The following is a 23,794-nucleotide window of genomic DNA, read 5'->3' on the forward strand; positions in this document are numbered from 1 at the left end:
AAGTATAAAAGTAAGTGAATGTACATGCAACTTAAGAATTATTAATTGCCTAGGTCAGCACTATAACTCAAAGATGAGGTTGCAAATGAATTGACCTAATTTTTTATTAAACTTGTTAAGACAGCTAACACCTAATCGTGTTAAGGTAAAGGTTACAAAAGCTTACGGATTTTTCTTAATCACGAAAATAATGATCACATTAATGATTAAACGCTCAAGTTGTAGGGACGTAAGAATGTAAGTAAAAAAAGTGTCGATACAGGTGATTCGCAGAAAAAAATTTTAAAGCATAGTTATCAAAGTGTTAGGTTCTGCGAGTTGCGAAAATATTTTGATTTATTATCATGAAACCTGTCAAACGTCAGTTACGAGTCAATATTTTAAAATACAGATATCTAAAGTGACTCATCTATTGTGTCGCAAGACAGTTTAGAGGTATGTGATACAAAAATAATCCAATATGACATATGTAAAAGTCTTGGGTTCAAATTGTTTTAAAAGTATTAGGTTCCGTAGGTTGCGTTGTGATTATAAAGTTTGTGTCACTCGATAATTTGATAATGTATTTATAAAGATTAGTTTTATACAAGTTTTCTACTTACATTAAAATATACGGGTTGCGACAACGTTTTATGCTTAAGGTAGCTGAAGTTAATAGACACACGACGTTGCAGAAAGTGAGACATTGTTACCAAAGGAATCGAATTATCAAAAAAAACCAAGTTCGCAAGATTTTTAATAGACCTGAACAGAGTAAGAATTGTAAGACGTTTAACAAATGAGTAGAATAATAACTATATCGGGACGGATTAATGAAGCGAAAAGATAAAAAATGTAAAAATGTTAAGTTTGCAACAGTCAAAAAGTGCTTTAAAAAGCAAGCGTACATAATTGCGTGGGTCGCAAAAAAATGATACGTCTAACCTTCTTTAATTATAGAAATTTTCAGTCGCAGAGAAGTATAAAGAGATATCTTGGTAACAAAAGTGTTTAAAATTATTGTTTATACGTGTTAAAGGGAGCGTGACTCCCAAGGACAAAAAAATGCTTTAGACACGGAAAACTAAATCAAGTGGGTCGTTTAAGTGTAAAAGCCGGAAGTGTCCACAGGTTTAATGACTTTTATTGCAGAAATACTAAAAAAAAGTGAAGTGCCATAATATGGCAGTGTTACGAACGTTTAAAGATTTCTTAAATACAGAAGGATTAGGAGAACAAATATACCTTAGGTATACGAATTAATTGCCGGGGGGCTGCAATGCCTAAGTCACGATATAAGTAAAACGTAAGGGTATCGAAAGTGTAAGAACATGTCATGTCGGTCAATCTAATATTTATAGGCATGAGTTGTTAGAAATTAAGAAGTTCATGTAACTAGATTAATAAAAAGCCCAATTATATAACACCATAAAACGTCGTCGCTCTAAGATGCGATTCTTGCAAATAAGTGTAAATATTCTGAACGTGAGCAAAATTATTTTAGAGCTAAAAGATTAAAGCTCTTCTTATAGATTTAGAAAGCGCAAAACACCCGTTTTATATCTAAGTTCTGAAATAAATTGCCAGCTAATCTTCTTATTATAACAAGCAAAGTGTTAATTATTGTATACGAACCGGGCCTTGGTCGCAAATTTACTTTATATGATAGGTGCCAAATTGTGACGAAGGAATTGGTATGTAGGTGTTAAAAATTTAAGTTCGTTGCATTTGTAGGAAGCCTACAACAAAAGATGCTTTGACAGAGTCACAATTGAATAGCCACAGCAGTTAGAGGACGAGTGGTCAGGGAACGTTTTTAAACACCTATGTCGCGACAATGCGTAAGTGTAGTATAAAAGTAAGTGAATGTACATGCATCTTAAGAATTATTAATTGCCTAGGTCGGCACTATAACTCAAAGATGAGGTTGCAAATAAATTGACCTAATTTTTTGGTAAACTTGTTAAGACAGCTTACACCTAAACGTGTTAGGGTAAAGGTTACAAAAGCTTTAGGATATTTCTTAATTACGAAAATAATTATCACATTAATGATTAAACGCTCAAGTTGTAGGGACGTAAGAATATAAGTAACAAAAGTGTCGATACAGGTGATTCGCAGAAAAAAATTTCAAAGCATAGTTATCAAAGTGATAGGTTCTGCGAGTTGCGAAAGTATTTTGATTTATTATTATGAAACCTGTCAAACGTCAGTTACGAGTCAATATTTTAAAATACAGATATCTAAAGTGACTCAACTATTGTGTCGCAAGACAGTTTAGAGGTATGTGATACAAAAATAATCCAATATGACATATGTAAAAGTCTTGGGTTCAAATTGTTTCAAAAGTATTAGGTCCCGTAGGTTGCGTTGTGATTATAAAGTTTGTGTCACTCGACAATTCGATAATGTATTGATAAAAATTAGTTTTATACAAGGTTTCTACTTACATCAAAATATACGAGTTGCGACAATGTTTCATGCTTAAGGTAGCTGAAGTTAATAGACACGCATCGTTGCAGAAAGTGAGACATTGTTACCAAAGGAATCGAATTATCAAAAAAAACCAAGTTCGCAAGATTTTTAATAGACCTGAACAGAGTAAGAATTGTAAGACGTTTAACAAATGAGTTAAATAATAATTATATCGGGACGGATTAAAAAAGCGAAAAGATAAAAAATGTAAAAATGTTCAGTTTGCAACAGTCAAAAAGTAATTTAAAAAGCAAGCGTACATGAGTGCGTGGGTCGCAAAAAATTTATTAGTTCTAACCTCCTTTAATTATTAAGATTTTCGGTCGCAAAGAAGTTTTAAGCCATATCTAGGTAACAAAAGTGTTTAAAATTATTGTTTATACGTGTTAAGGGAGGCGTGAGTCCCAAGGACAAAAAAACGCTTTAGCCACGGAAAAGTAAATCGAATAGGTCGTAAAAGTGTAAAAGCAGGAAGTGTCCACAGGTTTAATAACGCTCATTGCAGAAATAGTAAAAAAAACTAAAGTGCGATAATATTGCAGTGTTACGAACGTTTAAGGATTTTTTTAATACAGAAGGATTAGGAGAACAAATTTACCTTAGATATTATACGAATTAGTTGGCGGGGGGCTGAAATGCCTAAGTCGCGATGTAAGTGAAACGTTAGGGTATACAAGGTGTGAGAACATGTCATGTCGGTTAAAGTAATTTTTAAAGGCATAAGTCGTAAGAAATTAAGAAGTTTGTGTAACTAGAATAATGAAAAGCACGAATATATAACGACATAAAAGGTTGTCGATCTAAGATGCGATTCTTGCAAATGAGTGTAAATATTCCGAACGTGAGAAAAATTATTTAAGAGCTAAAAGATTAAAGATCTTTTTATAGATTTAAAAAGCGCAAAACACCAGTTTTATAACTAAGTACTGAAATAAATTGCCAGCTAATCTTCTTATCATAACAAGCAAAATGTCAATTATCGTATACGAACCGGGCCTTGGTCGCAAAATTATTTTATATGATGGGTGCCAAATTGTGAAGAAGAAATTGGTATGTAGGTGTAAAAAATTTGAATTCGTGGCTTTTGTTAGAAGCCTACAACAAAAGATGCTTCGACAAGGTCAGAATTAAATGGTCATAGCAATTATAAGACGAGTGGTCAGCGAACGTTTTTAAACACCTAGGTCGCGACAATGCGTAAGTGTAGTATAAGAGTAAGTTAATGCACGTGCATCTTAAGAATTATGAAACAAGAAATTTCAAAGCATAGTCATCAGGTTGCATTGTGATTAAATAGTTTGTGTCACTTAATAATTCAATAATCTATTTATAAAAATTGAATTTATGCAAAGTTTCTACTTACATCAAATTATATGGGTTGCGACAATGTCTAATGATAAAGGTAGCTGAAGTTAATAGACACGCATCGATGAGGAATGTAAGACATTGTTACCAAAGGAATCGAATCATCAAAAAAACCAAGTTCGCTAGATTTTTAATAGCCCTGAACAGAGTAAGAATCGTAAGACGTTTAAAGAATTAGTAAAATAATAACTATATCGGGACAGATTAAAGAAGCAAGAGGATAAAAAATGTAAAAATGTAAAGTTTGCAACAGTCATAAAGTGCTTTAAAAAGCAAGCGTATATGATTGCGTGGGTCGCAAAAAATTTATACGGCTAAATTTCTTTAATTATCAAAATTTTCAGTCGCAAAGAAGTTTTAAGAGAAATTTAGGTAACAAGAGTGTTCAAAATTATTGTTCATACGTGTGAAAGAAGGCGTGAGTTTCGAGGACAAAAAAATGCTTTAGCCACGAAAAACTAAATCGAGTGGGTCGTAAAAGTGTAAAAGTAGGAAGTGTCCACAGGTTTAATGACGCTTATTGCAGAAATAGTAAAAAAAACTGAAGTGCCATAATATGGCAGTGTTACGAACGTTTAAAGATTTTCTTAATACAGAAGGATTTGGAGAACAAATATACCTTAGATATTATACGAATTAGTTGTCGGGGGTCGGAAATGCCTAAGTCACGATATAAGTAAAACGTAAGGGTATCGAAGGTGTAAGAACATGTTATGTCGAGTAAAGTAATTTTTAAAGGCATGAGTTGTAAGAAATTAAGAAGTTTATGTAACTAGATGAATGAAAAGCACAAATATATAACACCATAAAACGTCGTCGTCCTAAGATGTGATTCTTGCAAACGAGTGTCAATGTTTTCGTCGCGAGAAAATTCATTTTAGAGCTTAAAGATGAAGGCTGTTTTTATAGATTTAAAAAGCGCAAAACACTCGTTATTTAACTGAGTACTGAAATAAATTGCCAGCTGATCTCCTTATTATAACAAGCAAAATGTCAATTATCATTTATGAACCAGGACTTGGTCGCAAAATTATTTTATATGATGGATGCCAAATTGTGACGAAGAAATTTGTACGTAGGTGTTGAAAATTTGAATTCGTAGCATTTGTAAGAAGCCTACGTTAAAAGATGCTTCGACAAGGTCTTAATTAAATGGTCATAGCAGTTATAAGACGAGTGGTCAGCGAACGTTTTCAAACACCTAGGTCGCGACAATGCGTAAGTGTATTATAAGAGTAAGTTAATGTACATGCATCTTAAGATTTACTAAACGCCTAGGTCTGCACTATAATTTAAAGATGAGGTTGCAAATGAATTTACCTAATTTATTTGTAGACTTGTTAAGACAGCTAATACCTGAAAGTGTTAGGCCAACGGTAACAAAAGCTTTCGGAAAATTTAGTTACGAAAATAATTATCTCATTAATGATTAAATGGTTGAGTTGTAGGAATGTAAAAATATAAGAAACGAAAGTGTTGATGCAGGTGATTTGCAGGAAAAAATTTCATGCATACTCATTAAAGTTTTAGTTTCTGTGAGTTGCGAAAGTTTATTAATCCATTATCATAAAACTTGTTAAACTTCAGTTATAAGTCTATATTTTAAATTACAGATATTCATTAGTAGACGTATTAAGATATCTTTATCCCTAAAAGGTTAGAGTGGAGGTAAAAAAAGCATTGAAAGGTTTCATCACAAGATTGATGAGACCCCTAATATATCATAAGAGTGACACATGTATCATGTGTTAAGGTGCTTAAGTCGTTAGATTGTAAAAAAATAAATTGCGAAAGAAAATAGTGGTTCACGAAAAACACAATGAGCATACTCATTACATTGATAAGTTAGAAATAATTAGTTCAGAAAGTGCTAAGTAACATGGGTGAAGATGCTTCAAAGGAGTTTGTCTTACTTGAGATTTTGAAATTTTGTTATAAAGAAGTGTTGGGATGCATGGTCTGCATTCGTATTATAACATCTGGGTTGCGATAATGTTAAAAGCTCATGAGAATATTAAGGCAGTTGGGTTGTGGAAAAGTAAAGTCACATGGGTCGTGAAAGTGTAAAAGCATAAATGTCAAAAGTTTTAAAAACCTTGCATGGCAAAAAAGTTAAAAAGTATAAACGCAATTATATATTGAGATGTCGAAAACGTAAAAAAAAACATTTTCATGCAAAAGTATTAAGAGGTTAGTATGTGATGCATGAATGGCAAGAGGGCTAAAATGCCTTGGTCGCAAGGCTATTTACAAGCGCTTATTTTTGAAATGTAGAGAAGTTGTTTATAATAATTTTTAGTTCCTTTAGTTGTAAGATAGATCAAAAGTGAATGTCACCAAGAAAATTAAAAGCGCGAATCTTTAATAATACGATAACGTCGAAGTGTTTAGATGCGTTGTCTGCAAACAAGTGAAAAATTTTTGGTTGCGAGATTAGTTTAGCAGAGATATTTAAGCCATAATTTTAAGTTGAAAAAGGTTTTGACATTTATGATACAACGTAGTTTTCATATTTGTTGTAAGCTCAATTTTTAGTTATTGTTAGACAAATGTCAGTTACCACGCATGAATTAGGCCTGGGCTGCTAAGTTTTTGATATGAGTTAAATGCAAAACTGTAAAGAATAGAGAATTGCAAAAGCATTTAAAATTCAAGATGTTGCATTTTGAAAAGCTTAGGTCAAGATAGTCTGTAAAAGTTGGGGCTGCGAAAGTTCTGAGATGATTAGTACGCAAACGTATTACGATACCTGGGTCGTAAAATTGTTCATGTTGTTGAAATTCTATTATATCAAGATACCTACGCTGCAAAAGTGTTAAAATGTGAGTTACAAAAGAAACTCGTTCATCATGAAAAATAACAAGACTACTAGGACTTGTAAGTATTAAAACGCTAAAGTTGCGAGAGCCTAGGACCACGAGTATCAAAAGTGTTGAGAATCTGGCAATGCGAGTATGATGAAAAGCATAGTAATGGTAGTTTTGAAACGTCTAGGTCACGAAAGTATTACAATTTTTTGATCCCGAAAGTGTTAAAATGCCAGAAATTGTTAAATAATTCGAAAAATGTGTCGCAATAGCTTTGTGGCCTACATTACAGATGCTTTATGAAGCAAGAGGCTTAAAAATTATTAAGATACACCAATTGCAAAAAACTTATCAAAAATTGGTCGCGAAAGTTTAGGTTACATTACTTGGGTCGCTAAGTTGTTGAATAGTTTGTGCCACTTGAAAATTTAATAGTATGTTCCAGAGCAATGTTGAGATGCACGAATTGCATTCATATTAACATATCCGGGTTGTAATAGTGTTTAAAAGTAAATTTTGCTTATAGTCCATTGCCAGAAGGATTTTTCAATCTTATGTTTTCCAGTAGAGAAAACATTGGTCATTCCTCTACTGAATTTCCCCAGGAATACGGGAGAAATAGTTTTGTCCAAATCAACCTTCGGCATCATTTATTTATTTAACAATTTATGAAAAAATGCTGATTTGTTATTTATTTTTCTTCTTATATCTACGCTTCTATTACTCGTAGAGGAATTTTTCGACCACCAATCTCTTCGTCATCAAATTTCCTATAAAATAAACACTTTTTCATATGCATTATTTACTGTTCGTTGGGTCCTCGTTACCACTATACAGTGCGTCCCCTGGGTTGTGGATAGGGGCAAGCCCCTTAAAAAGGAGGTTACTGCGAATAGATCAAATAAGCAGTCGTGAACAGCCAACGAGGGCAGGCATAGGAGTGATGACCCCATCCTGAGTTAGGACAATAAGTACTAAGCATCAAGAAAAGTGTTCACATTCAAGCGCGCAATTTTTTTTTTTTTTTATAACCATGCCTCCTCTTTTCATACCGTCAAAATAAACGAATGAGTCCATTTTCTGTATCAGCCAGTGTTAGCAAACTTGGGCGCGAAGACACTGCCTGAAAAGGATGTGTGGCATGATTCGGGCACAGGACCTAATACTGTTGTAGCCGACGAAAAACCCGTCACCTTACTAGGGGCACTAGAGGCGTGGGAATGAAACCAATCCAGTGGCAGTGGAACACCAAATTAGTATTCTTGGTGTAGGGCGCAAGAACCCGCACGCTTAGGTACTAGGGAGGTGCGCGGGTAACACTTCTAGTACGGTGGACCTACCTGGGATCGGAGCAGGATCTCCTGTGTGTGATTAACTTGATACTTTTGGACAACCAACCCCAAACTCAACTTCACACTCGTAACCAAAACCGAAACACAATCAACAATAGAAACCGGGAAAAAGACTATAAATTCGCAACGTGGAATGTTAGGATACTTTTCAGAACAGGCGCGATCAAAGTAATTAGCAAAATCCTCAATAAATAAAACATTGACATCGCGGCTATTCAAGAGGTTAGACTACCGGAGCAAGGGAAAATAGAAGTAGGTAAATTCATCTTCCTGCATGGCGAAAGCGTAAGGGGTAGCCTAGGAACGGGTTTCTTCGTAAAGAGAGAACTAGCAGCGAACATAAAAAAATTCAAAGTAGTTAATGAAAGAATTTCGTATTTATGTCTGATTAATAAATGATACAATTACACGATCATTAATGACCATGGGCCAACGGAAGATAAGGACAGTGATACCAAGGAAAGCTTTTTCACGGAACTAGAAAGAATGTATGACGCGAGCCCATCGTTTGATATTAAGATCATATTAGGAGATCTTAACGCGAAAATTGGCCGGGAAAATCTTTATAGAGCAACTGTCGGGAAAGAGAGCCTCCATGAGCTAAGCAATGACAACGGTACTAGAGTCGTCGAGTTCGCGGTATCAAAAAATTTTGTTGTTAAGAGCACTCAATTCAAACATCACAATATACACAAAGTAACGTGGACATCCCCAGACGGTGCTACCAAAAATCAAATTGATCATGTCCTAATTAATGAGAGACACAGCTCTAGCATACTTGATGTCAGGACATATAGGGGGGCTGACCGTGATTTGGACCATTTTCTGGTAATAGCTAAGGTTATATTTCTATATAAGTTTATACTAAGGTTAGGACGCGTCTAACGATAGCAAAACAGAACTCCGGCAAACCCGAGAAAAAATTCGAGCTAGAAAAACTGAAAGATTTCAATAAACTCATAGAGTACAGGCGGGAAATTAATAACTGCATGGACGAGCGGGGGGCGATAACTCCAGATCGGGAACTAGATGTGGATGAAAAATGGTAGAATATAAAAAACGCGATCAATGAAGCGGAAAACAAGATAGTGGGACACAAGCCTTCGAGAAAAGACAAGCCGTGGTTCGATGACGAGTGTAGGAAATTAGTAGAGGCCTGCGGAAAGGCTAAATTAGTACATTTCAACACTAAAAACGAATCAGCTCTAGAAAATTACAAAAATTGTAGAACAGCGGTAAGTACAGTGACAAGGAAAAAGAAACGCGAGTGGGAAAAAAATAAAATTTTTGAATATAACGGAAAATTAAAAGAGAAATAATACGCGCGAGATGTATCAGGGAATAAATGCAAACCAAAAGGGATATCGAAACCGAAATGTTTTTATTAAAGACGAAAATGGCAATATAATCGCGGACGATGGAGAAGCACTAACGAGATGGAAAACTTATTTCAATGAACTACTTAATGTACACGCGAATAATGAGGGTGGAAATTTTCAAGATATTCTTACCGCGAAAATGGAGATAAACGAACCAACACTCGCAGAAGTGGAGATAGCGATCTGTAAACTTAAAAACAACAAAGCAGTAGAAATAGATAACATACCCGGGGGGATGATCAAGGGTTGAGGGAAACAAATAAGTACGAAAGTACACGATCTGATTAAACAAATCTGGAGGGACGAACGAATGCCCAGGGAATGGACCGAATCAGTCATAATACCGATCTTTAAGAAGGGTGACAAATCCGTTTGTAGTAACTACAGGGGTATTATATTACTTCCAATCTGCTACAAAGTTTTATCCAATGTCCTCCTGTACAGGTTAACTCTATTTGCGAAAGATATCGTAGGAGATTACCAATGCGGGTTTAAGCGCAACCGATCGACTAGTGAGCAAATGTTCACAATTAGGCAAATAATAGAAAAGCAGTGGGAATACAAGAGGGAATTCGGGCAACTATTTATAGATTTTAAAAAAGCTTACGATTCGATTATCAAATCAAAAATGTACCATATTCTTATCTCTCTTAAAATTCCAAAGAAATTAGTAGCCATGATCCACGTATGCATGCGAGACAGTAAGGGCAGGGTTCGCTCCAAGAATAAACTCTCTGAAGCATTTGAAATACATGAGGGATTTAAAAGAAGGGGACGCACTATCTCCGTTATTATTCAATTTGGTTCTAGAATACGTGATTCGGCATGTGCAAGAAGATGAAAGAGGGGTAACACTAAACGGGACGACTCAAATACTGATATACGCGGACGACCTAAGTATGCTGGGTAATAGCGAGGAAATTATTATACAGAACACGGAAAAATTGATCAAAAAAGCTAGAGAAGTAGGACTTGAAATAAGCGAAGAAAAAACGAAGTATATGATAAACGGTAGATGGCGTGATCCAGATGTTACCGCGTTGAGAGTAGGAGACAAATCGTTTGAAAAGGTCTCTAAGTTCAAATATCTAGGCACTAATATCAATGACAGCAATAATTTCCGGGACGAGATTAAACAGAGACTGCAATCGGCAAACCAGTGCTACTATGGGGTGCGTAAACTGTTAAAGTCGCGACTTATCTCAAAAAATCTGAAAAAACGCATTTATAAAACGATCAATATGCCGGTGTTATTGTACGGAAGCAAAACGTGGGCAATCAAGGGAAGCTAAAAAAAATCATGAAAGTCACATTGTAACAGCCAAGGTAGCTCAGTGCTCCCATCTGTACCTCTCTCTTGCGACTAGTTATTCCTATAGCTATGGCCGACAGCCGTAGCCCGTGTTTTAACGCATGCGCATTGCAACTTTTCAGCTACCTAGCCAGCTATGCGATACTAGCTACGGCTGTCAGCTATAGCTATAGGTATACCTGGTCGCAAGAGAGGGTAAAAATGAGAGCGCTGAGCTGCCTTGGCTGTTGAAATGTAGCTTTCTTGATTTTTTGTTAGCTTTCCTTGTAATGAATATGATGAAATGCTTCATCAGAGTAATGCAGAAATACATGAAGATGATACACAAATTATTTCGCAATAAAAAAACTTAACCGTTAGTCTGTTATTGCAAAAAATGTCAATTTCTTATATCTCAGCTTCAGAGTCAGCTAGAGCATTCTTTTTTTTTATTTGTGTTTTTTTATAACGAATACAATGCCGTTTATTGCAACCAAGAATATGAAAAATTGACGAAAATATTTGCAATTGTTTCAGTTGCAAAATGCAATTTCTCGCAAAAAAAACGTCAAATCAAATTTTTTTTATTTTGTTATGATTAATCATGTCAAATACAATATTTTTACCGAAGCGTAATGTCGATAAGCTGGCAGTAAAGTTTGTAATAGCACTTCAAAGTTTTACTTTAGAAAATTAATTAACGGAAAACTAATAATTTTTTTGCAATTTTACAAATAGCTTTTTGTTGTTCAACTTGAGGACAGTCCAGAGAAAATTGTAGTTTCCTACCTTATCGGGAAGGTTTCTTCAATTGCATAGCTTTAAAACATTATTTATTTATCAGTTAACTATTTTATCGAAAAAATAAAAGTAGACACACATTCTTGACACATCAAAGAACAAATCAAGCTCACACTTAGCAAAATTGATTGAGAATTCAAGGCAAAAAGTGAAAAATCAGATGTCGGATTGATAAGATGTAATCTGATTTTTCACTTTTCTTCTTCATATTTGAATAAATCTCACCGAAATCAATCAATATTTATTCCTTGTAGATCAAAGAGTGTGCGTCTACTCTTATTTTTTTCTGAAAATTGTGTAGAGTAAATTACCGAAACAAATAACATCACCTTACTAGAATCAGACATAAAATATTACTTTGCATAAATGAGTTTCCTACTTTATCGACCAACAGATATTTTATTTACTACACAAGAATCAATTGATCTGTAATATTTACATGTAAGAAAAGTAGTGGACGTACATTCCAGAATCTACAAGGAACAAATATTGCTTGATTTCGAGGGGATTTATTAAAATATGAAGAAGAAAAGTGAAAAATCAGATTACATCTTATCAATCCGACATCTGATTTTTCACTTTTTGCCTTGAATTTTCAATCAATTTTGCTAAGTGTGAGCTTGATTTGTTCTTTGATGTGTCAAGAATGTGTGTCTACTTTTATTTTTTCGATAAAATAGTTAACTGATAAATAAATAATGTTTTAAAGCTATGCAATTGAAGAAACCTTCCCGATAAGGTAGGAAACTACAATTTTCTCTGGACTGTCCTTAATATCTATATTTTCACATGGTTACATTCGAATTGACTCGATAGTTTTTCCCTACGTCGATCGAAAGTTTTTGGTGTAAAAAATTTTTTTTTGCATTTAACCACCCATCATGTGTTATTAACAATAAATAATTTATATGAAAAAGTATCTATTTTATAGAAAATTTGATGACGAAGAGATTGCTGGTCGAAAAATTCCTCTACGAGTAATAGAATCGGAGATATAAGAAAAAAATAAAAATAACAAATCGGCATTTTTTCATTAATTGTTAAATAAATAAATGATGCCGACGGTTGATTTAGACAAAACAATTTTTCCTGTATTCCTGGGGGAATTCTGTAGGGAAATGGCCAATTTTTTCTCTACTGAAAAACATAAGATTAAAACATATATTTTTGGTCTCCAGGCAATGCACTATTACTTGTAGAATCGCGTGCGTTGTAGAAGTGTTGTAATACTTTATCCGTCAACGTAAATTTTTCTATATTTGTGCAGATAACATCGAAAACTGTACAACTTAAAGTGTAACAGGTTAGGTTTAGCTTTTATAAGAGAAATATCTTCGAATTGCAACTTTACAGCTACAAGCATTGCGTTTTTTGACAGTTTAATTGTTAAAATAAAAATTTTCTAGGGTTTTCCAAGTTTATTCAAGAATAATATTAAAAAATTCTCTCGCCAGTCTGATTATATAAAAGAAAAATTTTTTTGGTTCTTAGTTTTCATAAAAATTAACGGTGAAACTTTTCTCTTGTATAGTTAGACCATTAACACAGACAAATTTTTTTTGTGGACCTGTGGTATTACTATAGTCACAATAGTCATTTTCAAATTGCAGAGTACCAGTTCATCATTTAATATAGAGCAGTAATTTTAATGTGATGCTACGATTGTTGACACTGCCAAATCAGAATATAAGTTTTTCTCCTACATTGTATGAAATAAGTATTTTTTATTAAAAATATTTAGAGGTTACCAACACATTTCTTAATTTCCATTTACTTACTTTTTGCTGTCAACTTCAAAACATCTATTTTCTCAATTAAAACAGAACAGTTTAGATTATATTTTTTACTACGTGGTTGTCCTGTTCTTATCGACAAATGACATAATTGACTAGTATCAAAGCTATTGATAGAACCTTAAAGAACGTTTAAATTAATGAATAATTTCAAGTTTCATGGGAAAAAAATTATTAAAAATTTTTACTTACTTTTTTGATTTGCAGTAATTTTTAAGTCTGTTGGTAGGCAAATTTAATTTTTCTTGTATTCGGAATATAATAGAACTTCCTTATTTTCGTCTGGTTTGCTACTATTTCCTTGAGTAAGTCCTTTTACATCTAAAATAAGGTATTAATCCACAAATGTAACTGTAACTATGCTTTATTAGACTGATACAATTTTTCTTGTTTTTACAAATTTTATTGTAAATAATAAAGAAAACTCAGGCATTTTAGAAAAAGCTAAGAACATGGGAAAAAAAAATTGTTTTTTAACGTATAAGGTCAGTGACTATAAAATTTTAGTAGCCTAAGAATAAGAGAAATTTTATTTGGGCTAATAGAGGTAAGCAATACACATTTTTTTATAATGGCCCTCTACACTTAGTTTTGTTGCACAGCTGCTACTATGGGCACTCAGCACTTAGAAAAGTGAAAGATGGAGGATGAGATAGAACAGGGAGAAGATCAGGACGTGTGTCGGTGTCATAAAAATAAATATTATTTTTTAACGGAGCACAAGAGGTCGAAAAAAGTTATAAATATTTTTTTTATACGCGTGTATACGTATCTATGAGAAACTGTAAGTTTTCTTCGCCTGGCAGCCTTTTATAGCTTGTAAAGTCCACAAAAATTGTAGATAGGAGCGATAAGAATGTATTTATTTGGTTCAATGTGGCACAATAGATTGGAAAAAAGGTATAAATGTTTTTTTCCCATTTTTATTGTATAATCGTGCATGAGCCGTTTCACGTCAACTTTCTAAGCGCATCATGCGAGTGCAAAGTGAGCATACTTTTTAGCTTACTATTATGCTATTAAAATACTCTTTTCACAAGTACTTAAAAAATGTTTACGATGTATTCTTTTCTTACCTTTTAGATGCACTTTTTAGTTTTCCAAAAAAATGTCAACATATTTTTTAAAATAAAAGAAAGAAAAAAAAAGAAGAAAAAAAGCGAAATATCTCAAAAGCTCTATTTTTATTTTTATTTTTATTTTTTAATTGTTAAAATCGAAAGAACTGGTCTTTTTATGTCACTATAGCGATTTTAGAGGATATACTTTTTTCTTTTAGAGCAATTAAAAAAACCAAATAAAGTATCGCGATAATCCTAATGATTCTTTTTATTATATAAATAAAACTTATTAATGACTATCAAACGAACAATCATTATGTTTACAATTACAAACCAACAATATTACAGTAGTCAATATACAGATTATCCCAGATAAATAAATAATTTGTTATATACATTACCTGACTTTATATTTTTTATTGGCTTTTTATCTTTTTTTCACTTTTTTTGACTAGTTCAAGTCTGATAAATTTTTTTATATTTTGATGACGAACATGCTTGTTTTTGTTGATAGGATTAATACATATCGTACATGAAAAAAGAGACCTCTATAATGATGCATAAAATAAGGTTAGAATAAAAAAGAAAAAAATAAGTCTCAAGTACCCTGCTGTTTATGTAGTACACAAAGAAAAATTTCACAATCTTTCTGTTTGCTGTTATTTAATATGATGATGATCATCTTCAGGATAAAATGTACAGTAGTTAAATAAAAATAACCTGTACTACTTTTTTGCGATGAATATTTCAACCATATCAGAGTACCGCAAAATATGCTGGTGATATAGGTATGAAGTTCCATTAGCTCAGTATAAAACAATTACAAAGTATATTAACTGACGGCTGCGACGAAAACAATCCTAGCGTGACGTCACCCTATTTGAAATAACACGGCGCGACGTTACGCTGGAATTGTCATCGTTGCAACCGTCAATTTGTTTAACTTACAAAGACTCTCTTAACTTTTGGTCCAAGATAAAAAGTCCAGTTCTCTTGATCTAAGTTAATTTAAAAAAAATAGATGATAGAGTTTTTGAGATATTGCGCTTTTGTTCCTCTTTTGTAATTTTCTAGGTTATGTTGATATTTTTCTATAAACTGATTAATGCATCTTAAAAGTGAGAAAAAATACATCGAATACATGTTTTAAGTATTTGTACGAAAAGTATCTCAATAGCGTAGTAGTGAGCTACAAAGTATGCTCATTTTGCGCTCACGCGACGCGCTCGGAGAGTTAACATGGAACGCCTCATATACGTCTTGGCAAGAAACTTAATATTTTCAAAGCCTGACGGTCCTTTACAGCTTAAAAAATGTACATAAGTCGTGTGTGAGAGTTTAAGTTGTCAAAAACAATTTTTTTAGTTTAAAAGTCTCTAAAAATCTCAATTTCCAGTGGGTTTAATCGCATTTTTGTTTATAACTAAAAATGTATATAAAGTATACTGTATATTTCTACTAACGTATACATAAATATGTATAGTTATAGCCTGTATGTATGTGAGCAAGAAATGGACTAGCGGTGCCATTTCTAGGAAGCTGCAAGCAAATGCTTACTTTTGGACCAAGAAGTTGATTTATAACCAGTGTGTTTCATATCAATAAGGTTGTTTCTGCCCTCAGATGGCGATAGTGTGCCCATGTAAGATTTTCACAGCACTATACCTATAGTCATTATATATATGTATTCAATATATAGATCTAGTTCTGTGAAAATCTTACATGGGCACACTATCGCCATCTGACGGCAGAAACAACCCCATAAACCCCATTATTAGTAAACAGTAACTGCTATTCGCTGTGTGCAAGCAGTTGGTGTATAAAAAACGACAGTAGAGTCTATATTGAAAAAAAACTAATGACTTTAAAAATTTTTCAGGGAAATGAAAAAAAATTGTAATGTATTAGTTTACATCAGCTGACATGTCATCTGAGATATAATCTGACATGTCAGCTGATATGTTATTACAAAAGATTATCTGTGAATTATTTAAAAATATTAAAATTGCTATCAAACTGCTGAAATACATTATAATTAGTCAGTGATGTTATGTTGTTTGTGGCTGGTAACTGACAATGCATTGAGTCCCAAATCATCTTTTAAGTCCGAGCTATTCTGGAATTAGATGGTACCAATATACTTGCACACAGCAAATAGAACACATTTAGCAGAAATCACTTTTACTATAATCAAAGTAACTTCGTTGGCTGGTAAAATTAGAAACTATAATAGAACCTCTCTTTTAGGTAATTTGAAAACTCACAAAGTGTACTGGAGAAGTGCTAGAAGTTGCCTGAATAGCAGAACTGTGACTAGATTTCTTGACTCAGATGAATACTTTTTCTCTAATAACAGTAGTCCATGATAATGACGATTGTATAATAATTTTCTTTTAACACAGAATTTTTTGAGCACTAATTATTTGTCTTTATTAAAATTATCGGACAACTAAAAAAGTATCAAAAGATATGTACAAACATAAAAATGAAAAGATAAAATACAGAGATTTAGAATATGTAACATTAGTGATAATTCAAAATAGAATAAATTAAAGACATGATCTTAAGTGTACTTGAAAGATATAAGTTCTTAGTTCCTGTTGAAGAAATGTCAATCAAAATCTTATAAAACCAAATAATTATAGAAAATATAACTATAGTGAAGCTCAATTTTAGACTACACTTTTTAATGTTTTGGAAACTTTTTTTCAAATATTAAATAAAAATTTAGCTCTTTATATAAGGTTAATTTTAACGTCAAGTAAAATATTAATCTTGTTTTCGTTATATTTTCTGTAGCAGAGGAATTTCAAATATTATAATCTATTATTGTTGAGTACAAATGACTAAAAAATATTTATTATAAATGAACATTAGGCGTACTTAATGCGTGGATGTATTTTATGGGCAATGATCTTTTTGATAGTTATAATAGAAAATATCCTACAGATGTCTTAAATGTGAGGACTCAGATGTACTTAAACCCTTAAGAAAACATTGTTCTATCTTTATAGAGCTACTATGTATGAGAAAAAGCTCAGGTTATGGATACTATTAGATTTTATAAGAAAAACTAAATAGAAAAAGAAAGTACTTACCATTCTGTTGTCTTAGCGTTATTGAGCAGCAACTTTCACATTCACACTCAATATTATTAGAACCAAAATAGTGTGATCCATAAGAAACAAAAATTTCTTCATCTTTTTTAATATCCTTAATGGTTCTTACTGATATCATACTATTATTTATTGGAACATAGATGCAATTTGGATCACAGTCATGGTTGATGCAAGCAATGGGTCCAAGCATTAACATCTTACATTTTTTTCTTGAACTAAACAAAATTGAAAAATCACCTTTGACTGTCATCAAAAACTCCTCATCATAAGGCTGAAGAGCTTTGTACATTCCAAGTACACTAGTGAGATTTTAATTTTTTGCTATGTCCTTTTTTGCCATCATAGTTACACCATTTTCACCATCAGAACTATATCTTGTACACGGCTTGATAATAACAGAAGAATCAGGATGCAGGCACGTTAAATACAGTTTCACGTGGTTCTCAAAATACTCAAACCTAGGAATGCTATATATATATAGTAACCCCTCTTTTTTAGCAAAGTTTGCGATACTGGTTGCAAATTTATCAATGCAAATGTCCCTGGAAAACTTTTCCATTGTAGACGTCAAAGCTTGCGTGATCTTTTCATTCACATGGTGTTCTACCGTTTTTCTCGTCTTATGTCTAATAGAAGGGTCTAAGATCAAAGTTTTAGAGAGATCATCAACTCTACAAAGAGTTATGCAATTCATCATATAAAACGTTCAATTATATTTACTACATAAAAAAATAAAGATAAAAGAAAATCTTCTTATGGTATTCTACAACCGTGAGTTAGAGAATAGACTATTCAAAAGAAAGAATGAGTGCACATTGCAAGATCGAGAAACTAGGAGGTTGTTTGTTCTTAGGGTGCCTGTACATGGAAGACCTGCTGTTTGGCAACTGCCCATAGAAATATAAGGATAGAGTGCGCTAATTATACTAATATACGTAAGGGGGAGCGATACTATACAAGAAAAAGATGGCTGTTTAGTGTCCTCTCCGTCTCTTTCTAACAAAGCGATATGATTGGCTGCTCATGAGCATCCGCCAATCACAGCGCTTGGGTAGAAAGAGACAGAGGACACTCAGTGACTATCTCTTTCTTCTACCGTATCGTTTTATTTAGCCTCTAACGCACTCTATCCTTATATCTCTATGCAACTGCCAGTCAAAACTCTCTGGTCTCATGAGAGTGAGAGAGAGGTTAAATGTGGTCACGTGATGAACCTCTCTCTCTCTCTCACTCTCATGAGACCAGAGAGCTTTGACTGGCAGTTGCCAAACAGCAGGTCTTCCATGTACAGGCACCCTTACTCTTAATCATATGATGGCAATTGTATTTGACGAAAATCGATTCTGGATCTCAAATATCAAAAAACTGATTCGCAAGAAGCAGTGGTGGGTATGTATCTTACACGATGTAATCAATACATTTTTTACAGGTAATTAATGTATGTAAGATAATGTGTATTTATGAAATGACGTGTAATAAATATAATGAATTCTCAGAGCTATTTTTATTTACAAATTTAGAAGTAATAATATGTCCTTAAATTATTTATTATATCCCCGTGCAGTATTCTAGATTACAGTGAATTATGAAGCGCGAAAATGCAAAACCTTAAATAAATAACACAAGCGCCTATAACCCGATGACCCGGGGCGCTTACTGGCCACTGTATTAAATAATAAAATATTTATTTATAACACAAGTGCCTATAACCCGATGACCCGGGGTGCTTACTGGCCACTTTATTAAAAATTTAAATTGGTAATTGATAACACAAGTGCCTATCACCCGATGACCCAGGGCGCTTACTGGTCACTTTATTAAATAACAAAATAACAATTTATAACACAAGCGCCTATAACTCCATGACATGGGATGCTTACTTGCTGCTCTATTGAATAATAAATTATCAATTTATACTACAACCACCTATCACCTGATGAAATCGCCCCGAATCATCAGGTGATAGGCGCTTGTGTTATCAATTACCAATTTAAATTTTTAATGAAGTGGCCAGTAAGCACCCCGGGTCATCGGGTTATAGGCGCTTGTGTTATAAATAAATATTTTATTATTTAATAGAGTGGCCAGTAAGCACCCCGGGTCATCGGGTGATAGGCGCTTGTGTTATTAATTAACAATTTAACTATTTAATACAGTGGCCAGTAAGCTCCCTGGGTTATTGGGTGATAGATGCTTGTGTTATTTATTTAAGGTTTTGAATTTTCGCGCTTCATAATTCACTGCAATCGAGAGCACTGTCCCCGTGTATAACATAACAAGAGAAGCTGTGATTAAGAGTTGATTGTTATGTAGTGTAACCACGGAATTTATAAATGCCATTGTCAGTGATACATGCATTTTCCCTATGTTATATAATAGAAGACTTCATAATCACCGAGTTATGGGGTTAAATGTTTCGGGATTTATGGGGTAATGGAGTCAAAGGCTCTGGCATTACAGGGTTATGGGGTTAAAGGGCTTGGGTTAAGGTACAGTTTTTAGTTTCCCGGATGTCAGGAGCCACTTTTGAGAGCTCTGGTCTACAGTACAAGTCTGGATGATAGTCAGGTAAGCTTGGAAATACCATTTATCAATGAACTAATGAAGATCAATAGGAATTATTCACCGCTTGTATTGGTTACGGTTTTTTGTAAATGTGTTACTAATTTTTTAACGAGTTAAGTATTTATTTGTGTCATATAATATTTATTTTGAAAGCTGTTAATGCATTTTAAACATTGGTACTCAGCATTATTACTTTAATTACATTGATTACAAATTCTTACATTAATTACATTTATTACACGTCATGTAAGAAATGCAAATTTACTGTGGAGCTAGTCACATAGACATGAAACACGATTTTCATTGTGAACGTTCACAATGAAAAGGGTTTGTGACAACGTTCAAAACCTCAAAAATGAGTGAACAGACCTACATTTTGTTTGATTGATGACAACTAAATTAGTAAGTAGACCTATATTTTGCTTGATTAATGACATCGAATGAGCAAAATGTAGGTCTGTTCACTCATTTTTGAGGTTTTGAACGTTGTCACAAATTTTTTTCATTGTGAACGTTCACAATGAATTCTGTACAATGGATTGTAATGAAAAGCAGATCATAGGAATATCATTATTAACCTTACAAGACTTGTATCAAAGTGAAAGTGATAGTTTGCTAGCTGATAGCTTTGTTGACTGACAGAGAACACAGTATAGGTCTGTTCAGTCTGTTCATTAAATTTGAGTTTAGCGGAACAGTGGAACCCCCTTTTCAATATGAACGTTTACAATGGAATAAGCAAAAAATGTCTATGTGAACAGCTCCTGTATTTATCCACCACTGGCAAGAAATGCTTCCGTCCCTGGAGCTCCGTGAGACACAGGTTGCGTAATTGCGTCCGAATAAAACGTATTCGTATCCCAATCGTATCCCAATCGTATACTCGACTGCAACGCCATCAATCTAGGTAGATCGTATACTATATTATTTATTCAATCTATTATTTTTTTCTTTAAAATAGTATAAAAATCATTAAGGTATTAGAATTCTTACATCTCAATGATAAAAATAGTCTTAAATTATAATTATAATTGTAGAGAAGATAATACACGATCTACCTAGAGTGATATGGCGTTGCAGACGAGAATACGATTGGGAAACGATTGGGATACGAATACGTTCTATTCAAACGCAACCACAGTCCCGACAAGGATGTCATCCAAAGGCTAAGACCTGGGTCTGGCCAGGCAAGCCTTACATCAATGCCCGGGCCTGGGCAGGCTTAAATGTAAAGTTTATCACATGGTGTAATTAGGTTGACCGCAGGCTATGACTAGGGCCTGGCCAGCGTATATGTATATGTATATTCAAGTGCATGCGTATACATGCATCTACTGTACAGTAAACAAAGTTAACAGAGGAAACTGTATAAAAAGTAAGTTAAGTGTAAGTTATAAAATTTTATGTATTTGCGGATAAAAAAAGCGAACATGTTTCTCTGAAGCTAGTTCACTTAAAGATAAAAAAAAAGTACTTGTGTTATTTATAAGTATAATACATAATGTATATGTTGTATCGATACTTACTGGGTCCGTACCATATATATTTTTTTTGCTTCGCTGGCCTATGTTATAATTCAGACTTGCAAAGCGAAAAAAAGTTATATGGTATGGCCCCTGTAAAGTGTAAAGTTTATAGTGTATTTATATATACACTGACATAGTGACGCAGTAGTAGAGTCGCAGTTCTATCAATCTCGAAAATTAAGCAGCATTTGGCGCGGTTAGTACTTGGATGGATGACCGTTCAAGTCTCGCCATTTCACCTTTGCTCTTTGCTTCGTAGGTCGATTAACTGTTTCTCTGTCTCTCCGGCAACGTGAGCGGGAGGTGTGCCGAATTTCTACCCTGATATCTAAGTCTGCAGCTTAGACACTGGATCAGAAATGAGGTAAATTCACCAGGCTGTTCTGGATCAGGTTTTTCCTACAGATATTTTCCAGGGTTTTCCTGGTCCACATGACAGTTGTCATGGGCACATGCGGAGCAGTTGTTAGGGCCTTTCCCCCTTCCAATACCATCCCGACTCCTAATTCCCAATCCCAAATGCTAAGTGCCCTGAGTAGTGCCCTCACATAGGAGCCGGACGTAAAGTACAATAATATTAAAAAAATGTACATACACTTATACATGTACGTATGCATATATATGTTGACCTCCAAAGTTATATACCTATATATGTATTCCAATATCAGGGCCTGGCCATGCCCTTTCAATAACCTCATTACAATACTGGCCAGGGCCTGGTATTCATCTATGGCCGTCTAGGGTCTAGCGGTCATTTTTTGTCAGGAAGAATTTCGATATCTCGCTTAAGTCAGCATTTTTTAAAATAATCCTTCTACTGTGCGTGCGCTCTATAAAAAAATGGTTGAACGCATGCGCAGTCTAAGAATTATCAAAAAAAATGCTGACTTGAGCGAGATATTAATATACTTGAATCAGACCCCAGTTCGATACAGCCCGATACCGTTTGATATAGATCTCCGATTGGTCATTGATATTTACGACCCTATCGCTATGAAACACTGGTTGCGTTCGAATGAATCGTAATCGTATCCCAATCCTGTCTCCAATACCCCAATCGTATTCTCGACTGTACCGGAATTACTGTAGGTGGATTTTCTATGTTATTTATACAATATATTTTTTTTTCTTTTTTAAAATTGTACGAAAATTATTGAGGTATTAGAATTTTTTATATCTCTATGATAAAAACAGTCAAAAATCATGATTACAATTGTAGATAAAATAATACATTATTTACTTAAAGTGATGGCCTTGCAGTCAAGAATACATAGAGATATAAGGATAGAGTGCGCTAATTATACTAATGTACGTAAAAGGGAGCGATACGGTAAAAGAAAGAGATGGTCGCCGAGTGTGCTCTCCATCTCTTTCTAGCTGAGCGCTGTGATTGGCTGCTGCTCAAGGGGGTATTCTGGCCGTCAGCGGCAATTACTGACATAGGTTATTGCCTCTTGAGCATCAGCCAATCACAGCGCTCGGGTAGAAAGAGACAGAGAGGACACTCGGCAACCATCTCTTTCTTTTACCGTATCACTGTATTCAGTCTCTAGCGCACTCTATCCTTATATCTCTATGCAAGAATACGACTGGAATTAATTGGATTACGATTGGGATACGAATACGATTTATTCGAACACAACCAATGAATAGTACAAACTTAAAGGTGCCAATACACGGGAGACCTGCACACGCAGTTCAAGTCAGATTGCCATAAGCCCGTGTGAGAGAATATATATTCTTGCATTTTTCTCACTCGCACGGGCATATGTCAATCTAACTTGAACCTGCAAGTGCTGGTTTCCCATGTCTGTACAGGCAACCTTATTATACGTGTGTTTTCTGTTTACATATTTATACTATATACCAACGAAATTTGAAGAATAGAAGATCGAGAGCAATGATAAAGCAATGTTTATTTGAAGTGTACCCATTCTACTTTTCTTCTATTATTTCCCAAAAATGACTGGTTTAGGCCTGTTTGAAAAATTCTTAGTTTCTTATCCTAGTAATCAGTGGTGACAAAAATGATTTAAGATTTTACGAAACGTCTATAGTGACCAAAAACTAATTATTTTATCGATAAAAAGCATTTGTCTAATGTTTGTTTGTACTATTTAACATGATAATGATTGTCACTTTACAAAAATATTTTTTTTGAACTAGTGCCATACGAATTATTATTTTTTGATTTTAAACAAAATGTCAAAGTTAACATAAACATTTTCAGTCGTTAAAACTTAATGTGGAAAAAAAATAAATTTAAAATTTTGAACGATTC

General features: G+C 33.8%; 1 protein-coding gene across 1 annotated transcript in view; it reads right to left on the reverse strand.

Moving 5' to 3' along the window:
• Positions 1-18,116, reverse strand: part of LOC149373531 (histone-lysine N-methyltransferase Suv4-20-like) — a 55,765-nt gene extending 37,649 nt beyond the window's left edge. The window contains exons 1-2 of the mRNA XM_089596870.1: positions 17,936-18,116; positions 17,402-17,701 (exon numbers count right to left, since the gene is read on the reverse strand). Of these exons, the coding sequence (XP_089452996.1) occupies positions 17,402-17,701; positions 17,936-18,116 (481 nt within the window). The remainder of the gene's footprint in view (positions 1-17,401; positions 17,702-17,935) is intronic.
• Between the last annotated feature and the right edge of the window lie 5,678 nt (positions 18,117-23,794).

Source organism: Copidosoma floridanum, unplaced genomic scaffold, assembly GCF_036245765.1.
Source record: "Copidosoma floridanum isolate Cflo_tuat_1 unplaced genomic scaffold, Cflo_Japanese_pri ptg000030l, whole genome shotgun sequence".
Classification (NCBI taxonomy): Eukaryota; Metazoa; Arthropoda; class Insecta; order Hymenoptera; family Encyrtidae; genus Copidosoma; species Copidosoma floridanum.